The sequence below is a fragment of the Phaenicophaeus curvirostris genome, chromosome 19 (assembly GCF_032191515.1).
Source record: "Phaenicophaeus curvirostris isolate KB17595 chromosome 19, BPBGC_Pcur_1.0, whole genome shotgun sequence".
Taxonomy (NCBI): domain Eukaryota; kingdom Metazoa; phylum Chordata; class Aves; order Cuculiformes; family Cuculidae; genus Phaenicophaeus; species Phaenicophaeus curvirostris.
In genome coordinates this window covers 8,231,778-8,243,877 of record NC_091410.1, presented here as the reverse complement: position 1 = coordinate 8,243,877, position 12,100 = coordinate 8,231,778, and the positions used below count along the sequence as shown (strand labels likewise).

The 12,100-nt window shown below is 62.3% G+C and overlaps 2 protein-coding genes across 10 annotated transcripts in view; one reads left to right on the top strand and one right to left on the bottom strand.

Moving 5' to 3' along the window:
• Positions 1–4,972, top strand: part of RBFOX3 (RNA binding fox-1 homolog 3) — a 194,496-nt gene extending 189,524 nt beyond the window's left edge. For 7 of the 8 annotated variants that reach the window (XM_069872285.1, XM_069872290.1, XM_069872288.1 and 4 more), the window contains 6 exons: positions 53–106; positions 280–412; positions 953–992; positions 1,586–1,647; positions 2,092–2,170; positions 3,042–3,345. In XM_069872285.1, coding sequence (XP_069728386.1) covers positions 53–106; positions 280–412; positions 953–992; positions 1,586–1,647; positions 2,092–2,170; positions 3,042–3,086 — 413 coding nt within the window. In that variant the 3' untranslated portion in view covers positions 3,087–3,345. Of the gene's footprint in view, positions 1–52; positions 107–279; positions 413–952; positions 993–1,585; positions 1,648–2,091; positions 2,171–3,041; positions 3,346–3,742 lie in introns of those variants that run through there. The other variant, XM_069872287.1, reaches the window with a different exon arrangement.
• Positions 4,973–5,664: 692 nt separating this feature from the next.
• ENGASE (endo-beta-N-acetylglucosaminidase) lies at positions 5,665–11,633 on the bottom strand. Of its 2 annotated transcripts, XM_069872566.1 has the most exons (14): positions 11,530–11,633; positions 10,294–10,370; positions 10,005–10,206; positions 9,342–9,490; positions 9,096–9,253; positions 8,850–8,998; positions 8,106–8,271; positions 7,682–7,785; positions 7,430–7,538; positions 7,169–7,341; positions 6,785–6,939; positions 6,602–6,704; positions 6,416–6,530; positions 5,665–6,312 (listed from the first exon to the last, which is right to left on the bottom strand). In XM_069872566.1, exons 1-14 carry the CDS (start codon positions 11,619–11,621, stop codon positions 5,920–5,922), a joined length of 2,145 nt encoding a protein of 714 aa, XP_069728667.1. In that variant the 5' UTR covers positions 11,622–11,633; the 3' UTR covers positions 5,665–5,919. The 2 variants fall into 2 exon arrangements, with proteins under 2 accessions (XP_069728667.1, XP_069728668.1); XM_069872567.1 differs by lacking the exons at positions 7,430–7,538; positions 7,682–7,785.
• Positions 11,634–12,100: the final 467 nt, after the last annotated feature.

Below are 12,100 nucleotides of genomic sequence, written 5' to 3'. Positions count from 1 at the left end.
GTGACCACTGCATGGAGGTGCCCTCAGCCTTACCACTTCTCTCTGCCAACAGGCTGGAAGCTGAACCCAGTAGTGGGAGCAGTCTATGGCCCCGAGTTCTACGCAGGTAATGTCAGCCAGCAGCCCTGGTCCCCTCTTCCCATCCTGTGCCTCTGCGTGCACAGCACCCGCCACCCTGGCATCCCCGTGGGGCCGTGGGACAGAGGCAGGATCTGGCGTGGGATGCCCTGCCTTGGGAGCTGCAGCAGAAAAGCCACATTTGTCCTCTCCCTCCTGCAGTAACAGGGTTCCCGTACCCTGCCACAGGGACAGCCGTCGCCTACCGAGGAGCACACTTACGGGGACGAGGACGTGCTGTCTACAACACCTTCCGGGCTGCGCCGCCACCGCCACCCATCCCAACCTACGGCGCGTGAGTACCTGGGCAGCGGTGGGCACTGCCTGCTTCAGAGCATGGTTCTGCTGCCGTCGGCATTGCTGGGGTCTCGTGCTTTGGGAAGGGGTTGCAGCTCCCCTAGCCTCGAGCTCTGTGAAACTCTCTGGGCTGCTGCCCATTGGGGTGACCCATGTGCTCGCCAGCCTCCTGTGCCCAAGAGTGTGGGTGGTGACTCCAGCTGTGGCAGCTGGTTTAATAGAAATACTATTTTGCCATGCGTGGCTGCTCCAATATCAAGTGTGGCAGTGGTGATCTGTGGCCACTCGGTTGCTCCCAGCAGTCGTCGTGCCCCAAATTCTTCCATCCCTGTGCCATTCCATGCCCTCTACCCATCCCCGCATCCCTGCCCTCCTTGCTAGGAGTCCCAGCCCCGAGCGTGCCCTCGGGCTGCCTGGATGACCCCTCCTCGCCCCTCTGCCACGCTGCTGGAAGCAGCTCCACCAGTTCACCAATTTCACTCCATCCCTCTCAGCCGGTGACCCAGACCAGGCTCTGACCCCTCCGCCTCATTTGCAGGGTCGTCTACCAGGACGGGTTCTACGGAGCTGAGATCTATGTAAGTGCTGGGCTGGGCTCTTGAGACCCTGTGCCAGGGGCAGGGGGGGTTGAGTGGCACTGGGTGGCTTCGCATTGGGCTCTTCCCCACAACCAGCCCCTTCCCCTGGCAGCTGCAGTCCTGATGGAGCATGGATGTAAGCATGGATGTGAGTGTGGCTCCTCCAGAGCAAGCAGGGTGGCACCGTGCAGGTCCTGTACCCCTCCTGGGGCCAGCACCACACAGGATTTACGGCCTCGGCAAGCGCTGGGGCACTGTCTTACACTAGCATTTAACCTCCATATTCAAGAAGCCACGGGTGATATTTCAGGCGGGCGGCTGAAGGATTTATCTAATGTGACACCTCATTAAAGCAATCAGGGAGGTGACATTCTCTCCTCTGGAAATTTAATTTTTTAAGGTTAATGTTTGTGAAAGCCCCTGGGGAATGGTAATGAGGCTGGCGTGCGCTTGGTGGCACAGGTCCCGGCTCCCTGCAGGGTCCCACCGCTCCTGTGTGGCACTGCCTGAGAGCTGCCCACCTGCCCCGGTCCCCCGTACCTGCCCCGGCGGGGGCTGCCCCCCTCCCTGACGCGCTCTCTCCTCCGCTGCAGGGGGGCTACGCCGCCTACAGATACGCCCAGCCCGCAGCAGCAGCGGCAGCGTACAGCGACAGGTAAGCACCGCTACCCTGTGGGTATCACTCCAGGGCTGGGGGCATTTCACACCCCGTTTCAACACCCCTCACCGCCAGCTTTTGTGCTTCATGGGGTGATGATGGAGCCAGGTAGGATGAGGGCAGCCTGCAAACCAGAGCTGCCCGCACTCCCCTTGGGAAAATTTGTCACGGAAAGGGTCATTGGGCACTGGAACAGGCTGCCCAGGGAGGGGGTTGAGTCACCTTCCCTGGAGGGGTTTGAGGGACATGGTTTAGTGATTGTTGGGAATGGTTGGACTCGATGATCCAGTGGGTCTCTTCCAACCTGGTTATTCTATGATTCTGGCAGGGTCCAAGCAGGGAGAAGCGAGAAGGTCCCTGGGGAACCAGGGTGGTGGGGCTGCTGAGGGAGACAGGACCCTGTCCCCAGGCACTAACACCCGCTGCTGTGTTTGCTTCTAGTTACGGCAGAGTTTATGCAGCAGCAGATCCGTATCACCACACCATCGGCCCCGCCGCCACGTACAGCATCGGCACCATGGTAAGAGCAGCCTCCATGGCCTTTTTTTTGCTTCCCGGTGTGAGCCAGCCTGGGGTTTGAGGGATGTGGGGGCTGCAAGAGGGGGATCCATGGGCTGGCGGCGGCAGCAGGAACAGCACAGCCCCTGCTTGGCTCTGCACGCAGGCGGGCAGGAGATGAGCTCCCCCCACCCTGTACGCCCCGTTGCGCCTGGCTAGTGGCTACCCAGAACAGTCCTGCCCATGCTCACAGCTTCCTAGCATCCCAGCAGCACCCCAGGGCCCTCCCCGGGGACCGGGACCCCCTTTCTCAGCCCCGGCGTGCAGCACATGCAGGGAGCACGTGTGTGCATGCCAGCACCTGCAGCCCACCCACACACACACAGCTTTTAGCTAGCTTCACAATCAGCATCAAAGATGAAAAATCCCACTCATCTCAAAGCCAAACCATCTTTTTCTTCCATTTTTTTTAACCCGTTTTGGCCGGGGTTGGGATGCCAAGCACCCCTGGCCCTGGGCAGCTGCTAGCGAGGGGAGGCAGCCCCTCTGTCCCACAGGGTGGGTACCAGCCCAGCACCGCAGCGGGGATGGGGATGGGCTCCCCCACAGTCCTCGCAGGCACGAGGAGACCTGGCCGTGGTGGTGCTGTACTGGGAGCACAGGGGCTCGGGGCACCCTCGCAGCCCATGGACCAGCCCAAGGCAGCGCTGGGCACTCTCAGCCCTGCCCACCCCTCACATCCCAAGGACGAGCAATTTGTTGTCAATCTAAAGAGATTAAAAAAAAAAAAAAAACAACAGCAACAAAAAAAAAAAGAAAGAAAAATCTGGGAAGAACTGGGCTTTGCCTCTCTCGAATACTGATTGGCTTTTTTTTCATCTTTGATGTTGCAGGCTAGTCTATACCGAGGAGGGTACAGCCGCTTCACTCCCTACTAGCAAGACAGACCCAGTCCCTCCCACCACTAACCCTGACTGCTCACTAGCACCAAACCAAACCAGGCAGACAGAGCCGAGGCCGAGCCTCTGGAGGAACCGCGCGCCCTGCCTGGGCGAGCTGGGGCTGGGGCTGGGGCTGGGCTCCGCTGAGCCTCGCAACCTGCACCTCTAGGGTTACCTCGTGCCCTTCCATTCTGCCGCCTGCCCGCGTCTCCTGCACCGTCTGCCTGCCCTGGCGCAGCTTTGCGCCTCGGTGCTGCTGAGCTGAGCATCACGGGGCTCCGTGGGGGCTTCTGTCCCCAGCATCATCCCAGAGCTGGGTTGCAGGGTCCCTGGGCAGCTCCAACCTTGGCTTGAGCCACCGCAGAAACCCAGAGGGGTTCATCCTCCTGCGAGGCGAGCGGGGATGCTCTGGCTGCAGGAATGGGGTGTACGGCTGCCTCTCTGCATCCCATGGGAGGGACAGGAGCTGTGGGGACAGAGAGGGGCTGGGGTGGGTGTGGGACCCCTGTGCTGCTCTGTGGGTTAGCTTCGGTGCCGCAGGTTGGGATGCGATGTAAAGGGTTGGGGGCCACATCCCTCCCAGCCAGCGGTTCAGTCAAGCTGCCCTGCACGTCACTCCAGCGAAAGACCTGCCTCTCTTGTTTCTGTTGTAGTGAAACCGCGGCTGTTTCCTTCTGGGACCAAGAAGGGCAAAAAAACCCATAAAAAATAATCCACATACACAAAAAAAAAATCAAACTAAAAAAAAAAATCAAAAGCAAAGCAACAAAATTTAAAAAAAGCAAAGCGGCAACAGCCAAGTGAAAGTCCCATACTGTCCACACACGCACCGAGCGAGCGAGTCCCGGAGGAGCGCCGCAGCGAGCACGGACCAGCCGGACGCGCCAGGGGGTCCCTCTCCGCCCCGGCCCCACAGCCCGCGGTCCGGAGGGAGAGCCGGGGGCGTCCGGAGGGGCCTCTGCCCACCCAGGCGCAGGGCCTGGGCACCACGTCTTCCTTTGAGCCCCGGCACGGCGGCGCTGGGGGTGCCGGTGGAGCCCAGCTTTGGGGACTGGGCACTGGAGGGGGGAACCCAGCTTCGTGTTTCCCGAGCTCCAGCGCTTGCCGGTCATCAGTGTGTCGAGTGTGCGAGGTCTCGGCTCCCATGCGGAGCTGGGGCGGCGATGCAGCCGCTTTGCTGAGGCGCTGGGCGTTGCAGGGGGATGAGCCTCTGCCTTTTAAAGGGAATTTTTTGTTAAGAGGAGCTTGCAACTCGCTTGCGATCCCTTTTCCCCTCCTTCCCCTCTCTCCCTTCCATCCCCTGACGCACCTGGGGCTCCCACCCTGCAGGGAGCAGCCCTGACCGACGCTGCTTGCGCTGAGCCAGGATGGGGACTATCCCAATCCCATTCCCACCAGCTCCGCGGCGTGAGACACGTCCAAGGCCACCCATCCCTGCCCAGGACTGTGGGACCCCACCATTGCATCGCCCGAGCCCTGGGGTCGCTCTGCAGCAGCTGGGACACTGGGTTCAGTGACGTGGGGCACCACGGAGCCCTCCCTGGGGTGGAACCCCCCTCCTGTGGGGTGGCCTCGCGCTCAGCCCCCGACCCCGCGTGGCTCCGCCACTCCTCAAACCTCACTTTATAGTCTGCAGCTGCCCCCGACGCTCCAGCAACGAGCTCCCCCTTTTCTATTCCCGGTGTACATAGTCCTGGCCCCCCCAGCCCCGTGCCCCCCACCCCTGTACAAAGCTCCTTCCATCGCTGTACTGGCTTCTTCCTTACAGCAAATCCCTGCGCCGGCCGCCGGCACACAGGCTGGTGCCGGCCCATCCTGTATGCTTCAAAGGTGTGACCATTCTAATAAACAGTATTATTATTATTATTATTATTATTATTATTACAAGGATTATTATTATTATTGAAATTATTAATAAAGATTTCTTTCTTCAACCAGGGCGGCTCAGGTTTTGACTGGGGCTGTGGCTTTCCTGCGGGGTGGCCGCGGGGCAGAGGGCTGAAGCCTGAAACAGGTGAGGGAGGGAACGTGCCGAGCCCCCATCCTCACCATAGCAAGGGAGTGGGGTGCTGGCATGGTAGGACCCCCTCCGGCTGTGCCGAGCCCTTCGTTTTTCAACCTATCAGATAATTCTTTTCAGAGCCAGTCCCCCAGCGGAGCAGCAGCAGCTTAACTGCTGACATATTAATTTTCCTGACCGGGAGCCAGCATTGTTTGGGGGACCGTGGACGGTGCTTGGAGGGAGCTGGGGCTGGGCGACCCCGCTGCGCGGCGCGCTCGCCTGCCTCCCTGCCTGCTAATTGCTTGCTCGCCAGACTGTGAGAAAATAATTGCCGCTATAAATTTTCTCTCCTTCTCTGCATCACATAGCCAGGGGAGGCAGCACGGGTGCAGCCGCTGCCTGCCAGCCCTGGGAGAGGGCAGGACAAGCTGGGTGATGCTGAGTGGGTCTGTGGGGGATGGATGCAGTGGCTGCCCGTGCTGTTCTGTTCCTTGAGGCTAAGAGCTGCAGCAGAGCTGGTGCTGGCAGCTGCGCACCAGGCTGGTCCCTGAGGCAGGAGGATGCACAGCAGGATCCCCCAGCCTGGGTGCAGCAAGGGCTGCAGGAGCTAGGAGGGTGCCGACAGCCCTTCGCAGGGCACCAGCCAGCACCCAGCGGGCCCCCGCAGCGAGGGCTGGGTGCGAGAAGAGGGACTTGCTGAACCAGGGCGATAAAATGCAGCTTCCACCCTCTCAGCACCCCTGGCACCGGCTCTGCCGTGCCCCCAGCTCGCCAGCGCGCAGGACACACAGACACAGGGCTGCACCGCGCTCGCCTTTAATGCCCGTCTCAGCTGGTGCCACCGGCCGGCTCGGAGTAGACCAGCATGAGCCGTCCCCAGCGGTCGGGGTCCACGGGCAGCTCGTCGCACAGCACTGGCTCCACCAGCAGCTCCAGCCGGCAGGACTGCCCAGCAACCGGCCGTGGCACCAACAGCCCCACGATACGGAACAGGCAGGCGCTCGCCAGCCCCAGGAGCTTTGGGGCTGTCTGGCCCTGGCGACAGCGGGCACCCTGGCTGAAGATACGGAAGCAGTTGGCTCGCCCGGGCGGGAAGGTCCAGCGGAGGGTGAGGCTGAGCGAGAGCTGCTCCGCCTCGGGACTCTCCTGCCACCAGAACTGCGAGGCCACCAGGCTCTGCACCTGCGGCGGGGAGGCTGCAGTGCTCGCCGCATCCAGCACCTGCAGAGCGAACCACGGGACCGGTGAGACCAAAAGCAACGGGTGCCCACCCACCCACACCGTGTGGGGCAGCGGCTCCCAGCTGGCACCAGTGGGCACTCACCCGGACCTCCCCGAGGAGGCAGGTGAAGGATGTCTCCTTCGGGCTGGGCTGGCGGCGGGACACAAGCAGGGAGAGGTCTCGCAGGCTGCAGCCCTGCAGGTCCAGCTCGTAGCAGCTGACGGGGAAAGGGGAGAGTGGGCATGGTACCAGGGGCCCATGGGCACAGGGAGCTGGTAGGGCACTCACTGGCTCGTCCAGCCATTGGAGCCGTGGTTGCAGGCAGCGAGCAGCTTGGCGAGCCTGGTTGGCGGTGCTGCAAGGATCCGAGGGTGGTGCCGGCCGGTGGGCTCTGCCAGAGGGAGTAGGAGGTTGAGCTGGTCCCATGCCGCAGCAGATGCCCACTGCACAGGGCTGAGGCAGGGTCCTCACCAGGCAGGGAGGTGACATTGCCCTCGTGGCAGGTATCTGAGTCCATGGTGGTGAGCTCCAGCGCCACGGTGAACTCGTCGGGCTGCGGCCCCTCCAGCTTGTAGAGCAGTGTCAGGAAGAGTTTAGGGGGCGCTGGCATCTGCAAAGAGAAAAGGCTGATGACCCCAGATCCACCCAGAGAGAGACAGAGAGAGAGAGGAGAGAAAGAGAAGATGCATCGGGTTAGGTCTGCTGGGCAGTGCAGGCAGAGAGCCCCGTGGCATGCTGACCACGAGGCCCTGGGGCTGCACAGCTCTGCCTGGGCCTCCTGTAGCCGTGCAGTGCTGTGCCAGCACAGTGCCAGCCTGGCACTGAGATGACACAAGGGTTTTGCCCCCAACTCACCGGGTGGCCACGCGCTCCTCGCCCGGGGGGATGATCCCCTGCACCCTCAGGGAGCTTCCCCCACACCAAGCGTCCTGCAGGCAGCAGCTGGTGCTCAGCCTGCCCTCCTGCTCTAGGTAGAGGGGCTGGATCTCCTGCAAGCTCAGGTCATACCAGGGCCCGGGCTCTTCCTCCTGCAGGACAGGGCGAGCTGGGTCAGGCAGGGAGCAGGGACCCCCACTGCTCAGCCCAGCTGGAGCTGCGCTATCACGCTCCACACACCTTCCCATCCAGGAACCTGCTGTTGCCCATGCCCAGGCTGAAGGAGGTGGCGAGGGGCAGTGTGCAGATGCTGTGTGTGGGCAGGTACTCAGCCAGCAAACCCCAGAACCTGGAGGAAAAGGCGGGTGTCCAAGGAAAGCTTCCTCCTGCGGCCGCTGCCCCGGCACAGCATCGGGCACAGCCCCAGGTGGGGCAGAGTGGGGCTGCCCAGGTCCCAGCAGCCCTGTCCCACCACCCCATAGCTGCCCTCACTTGTTCTCATTTTGCAGGAAGTTTTCCTCCCCCAGGTGCTCGTAGACCCAGCCGGGAGCGAAGATGGCTGCGGAGAGGCCGTACTGGCGGATCAGGCGTAGAGGCTGCGGAAATGAGAGATGAGCAGCAGGGGCCGGGCCATATGGGCACCTTGTCACCTACCCCATCTCCACCCCTCCAAGGTGGTGGGGCAGGACAACACCCTGGGGATGTGCTGTGGCATCTCCCTCACCAGGGACAGCAGCACCAGGATCCCCCAGCTTCTCCCCATCCACAGCACCTCCAGATTCCCCCGCTCCTCACCAGGCTTAGCAGCCCCCCACGGCACAGCGTGGCACCGCACGGCACAGCCATCGGTGGGAGCTCAGCCCTGCGGTGAAGGTGGGGCCAGGGTCCTTCTCCAGCCTGGTGTCAGCACACCCACCTTGTTAGTGTCAAAGCCACTGCCGACCACATCCCCGCGGCCAAAGACATCAATGCCAACATAGACATCGGTGCGGCGCGGCCCAGCCAGCTCACGTGAGCGCTCCAGGTTCCCCTCCTTCCAGTTGTAGTTGGTGAATAGCCCATCACAGGCATCAAAGAACACCCTGTGGACAAGGGTTAGGGTGGCACAGAATCATAGAATCACTAGGTTGGAAAGGACCCACAGGATCATCGAGTCCAACCATTCCCATCAATCACTAAACCATGTCCCTCAGCACCTCATCCACCCAACTTTTAAACCCCTCCAGGGAAGGTGACTCAACCCCCTCCCTGGGCAGCCTCTGCCAGTGCCCGATGACCTTTCCGTGAAATATTTTTTCCTGATGTCCAGCCTGAACCTCCCCTGGCGGAGCTTGAGGCCATTCCCGCTCGTCCTGTCCCCTGTCACTTGGGAGAAGAGCCCAGCTCCCTGCTCTCCACAACCTCCTTTCAGGTAGTTGGAGAGAGCAATGAGGTCTCCTCTTCTCAAGGCTAAGCAATCCCAGCTCTCTCAGCCGCTTCTCATAAGACTTGTTCTCCAGCCCTTACGAGGAGCGGTACGGTGGACGCTGCAGCTGTCCCCGCAGACCACCCCACCAAGGGCTGTGCAGTCCATACCTTTACTATCCCCAAGTGCTGAGTTTAGGGTGGGCTCATGAATTTGCCTGGGGAAGGTGGTGGGGCAGGCAGGGCCCGGCCTTACCTATTCTCATCGTTGAGCTCATTCTGCCATTTCAGCGTGCCGTTCTGCAGGACGCTGTCGTACCAGATCACCAGCCCTCCCGGCACGGCGCTGTGCACCTGCGCCGTCAGGTGCCGCAGGAAGTGGGGCAGGTTCTCCGCTGCCGCTGCCTGGCAGGAGAGATCAGGGGGTGTCAGCACGAGGAGCCCCGTGCAGGAGAAGGGCGAGGGCACAGGAGGAGGTGGGTGAGGTGTGACCACAACTCACACTCAGCGTGTTCTCAATGTTGACCAGCCACCCATCGAAGCGGTAGTGCTGGGCGATGCGGGCTAGCTGCTCGCTCACAGCACGATACGCCTCCTTCCCACCAGCCAGGAATGCCTCGCATATCTTCTCCCCATCCGTCCATTCCGTGATGAACGTGCCTGTGGAAACAGCGAGAGCAGCGTTGCTCACATACCCTGACAAACCCACCGCGTGCCTGAGGCTTCGCAGGGCTGGCCCTGCCCTTACCCAGCACGGGAACACCATTCCGGTGTGCCGCGTTGGTCCAGCACACGGGAGGGATGGTGACGGTGTGGTGGCTGAAGTAGACGAAGATGTCAATGTAGCGCCAGTGGTAGAAGACGTAGGGATTGCGTGTGGCTGAACCCTGGATGAACCTGCAGGGACACAGAGGGAAGAGCGTTGAGCAATGTGGGAAAGACGCCGGCTGATGCCTGGGAGGCTGGGCAGGAGCCTGACTCACATCCCAGGAGCCGGGCAGAGCTGTGGTACTGAGTCACCCCTGCAGACCCCAGCTAGATCCTTTGTGCTCCAGAACCGAGAGCCAAACCCCTCGACCCCTGCCTGCAGACAAGCCAGCAGGAATGAAACCAAGCAGAAATAGAAGCTTTGGGTTTGAGATGCTGAGCCCCACTGCTGCATCTCTTCTCCACCCAGCACATCTTAGACTAGACACATTAGGAGGAAATTCTTCACTGTGAGGGTGGGGAGGCCCTGGCCCAGGTTGCCCAGGGAAGTCGTGGCTGCCCCATCCCTGGAGGTGTTCAAGGCCAGGTTGGATGGGGCTTTGAGCCCCTGATCCAGTGCGAGATGGCCCTGCCTAAGAAAGCCAACCCCCATTGGAATTAGATGATCTTTAAGGTCCCTTCTAACTCAAGCCATTCTACATACCTGTCGTCCAGGTATCCACCACGCATGTCATGGCACACCAGCGTCCGGGGCCTCTTGCTGTGGAGCGGAGGCTGGCGCTCGGCCAGCGGCACGGCAGAGATGTTGAAGTCGCCGTTGCTGTCGGGCTGCCAGGACAGCAACTCCTCCAGGCCAGACAAGAAGAAGCTGATGGGCTCTGTCGTCTTGGTGTCGAAGTATCTCGCTGTGGGGCAGGTGCGGAGATGAGGGTCGGGGTTAGTGGGGAGTCCGGCTAGGGGGAGGCACTGGGGGGTAGGATCCCCTCGCTCACCTGGCAGGGGCTGTGGGCGACTGCTTATCGTCTCGTGCAGGACGGTGGCTCCATCGGGCTCTGCCGCCGGCTGGAAGCTGACAGGGATGGAGGGTGAGGACTGGGCACCCACAGCCCCAGCGGCTCCACCGGGACCGAGCTGGAACAGGCCAGCACCACAGCTGGTGCCTGCCAGTGGCGGTGAGCCCGAGCCGGCATCGAGCCTGACCCGAGCCTGACCCAGAACCAAGCCTGAACCAAGCCTGACCCGGCACCGAGCCTGATCCAGAACCAAGCCTGAACCAAGCCTGATCCGGCACCGAGCCTGATCCAGAACCAAGCCTGAACCAAGCCTGATCCGGCACTGAGCCTGACCCGAGCCTGACCCAGAACCAAGCCTGAACCAAGCCTGATCCGGCACTGAGCCTGACCCGAGCCTGTCCCAGAGCCAAGCCTGAACCAAGCCTGATCCGGCACCGAGCCTGATCCAGAACCAAGCCTGAACCAAGCCTGATCCGGCACTGAGCCTGACCCGAGCCTGACCCAGAACCAAGCCTGAACCAAGCCTGATCCAGCACCGAGCCTGAACCGAGCCTGATCCAGCACCGAGCCTGAACCAAGCCTGATCCAGAACCAAGCCTGAACCAAGCTTGATCCGGCACCGAGCCTGAACCAAGCCTGATCCAGCACCGAGCCTGAACCAAGCCTGATCCAGCACCGAGGCTGAACCGAGCCTGATCCGGCACCAAGCCTGAACCGAGCCTGATCCGGCACTGAGCCTGAACTGAGCCTGATCCGGCACTGAGCCTGAACTGAGCCTGATCCGGCACTGAGCCTGAACTGAGCCTGATCCAGCACCGAGCCTGAACTGAGCCTGATCCGGCTCCGAGCCTGAACCGAGCCTGATCGAGCACCGAGCCTGAACCGAGACTGATCCGGCACTGAGCCTGAACCGAGCCTGATCCGGCACCGAGCCTGAACCGAGCGTGATCCAGCACTGAGCCTGAACCAAGACTGACCCGGCACCGAGCCTGAACCAAGCCTGATCCGGCACCGAGCCGGCACCGAGCCTGAACGGAGCCTGACCCGGCACTGAGAGCATCTCGGAGCGCGGCTCCCAGCCCGATCCCAGTCCTGATCCCGCTTCCGATCCCCATCCCGACCCCATCCCGATTCCGGCGCCGGTGCCAATTCCCGTTCCGGTCCTGACCCTGACACTGATCCCCATCCCCATCCCCATCCCGGTGCCGGCCCCACCTGCGCCGCCGCCGCCCGCCCCGCTCGGTCTCCCCCGGCTCCTCCGCCGGTCTCTTGCCGCGCCGCCCGGGCCCGTCCTGTCCCTCCGCCATTGGCGCCGCCACCGCCGCTCGGAGCCCGGCACCGGGGTGACACTAACGGGGCCCCGCCCGCCCGCTCCGCCCCGTCCCGCCCCTCTGCCCGCCCCGCCCCGCCTGGGATGTACCCCGCGGTGGGATGCGTGTCCCGGGATGGGATGTGTCCCCCAGGATGGGTTGTGTTCCGGGATGGGGCCATATGTCCCGCTATGGGATGTGCCTCCCGGGATGGGATGCGTGTCCCCGGATGGGATGCATGTGCTGGGATGGGATGCGTGTCCCAGGATGGGATGCACGTCCCGGGATGGGATGCGTGTCCCGAGATGGGATGCGTGTCCCGGCATGTGCTGTGTGTCCCGGGATGGGATGCATGTCCCGGGATGGGATGCGTGTCCCAGGATGGGATGCGTGTCCCAGGATGCGATGCGTGTCCCGGGATGGGATGCACGTCCTGGGATGGGATGCGTGTCCCAGCATGGGATATGTGTCCCAGG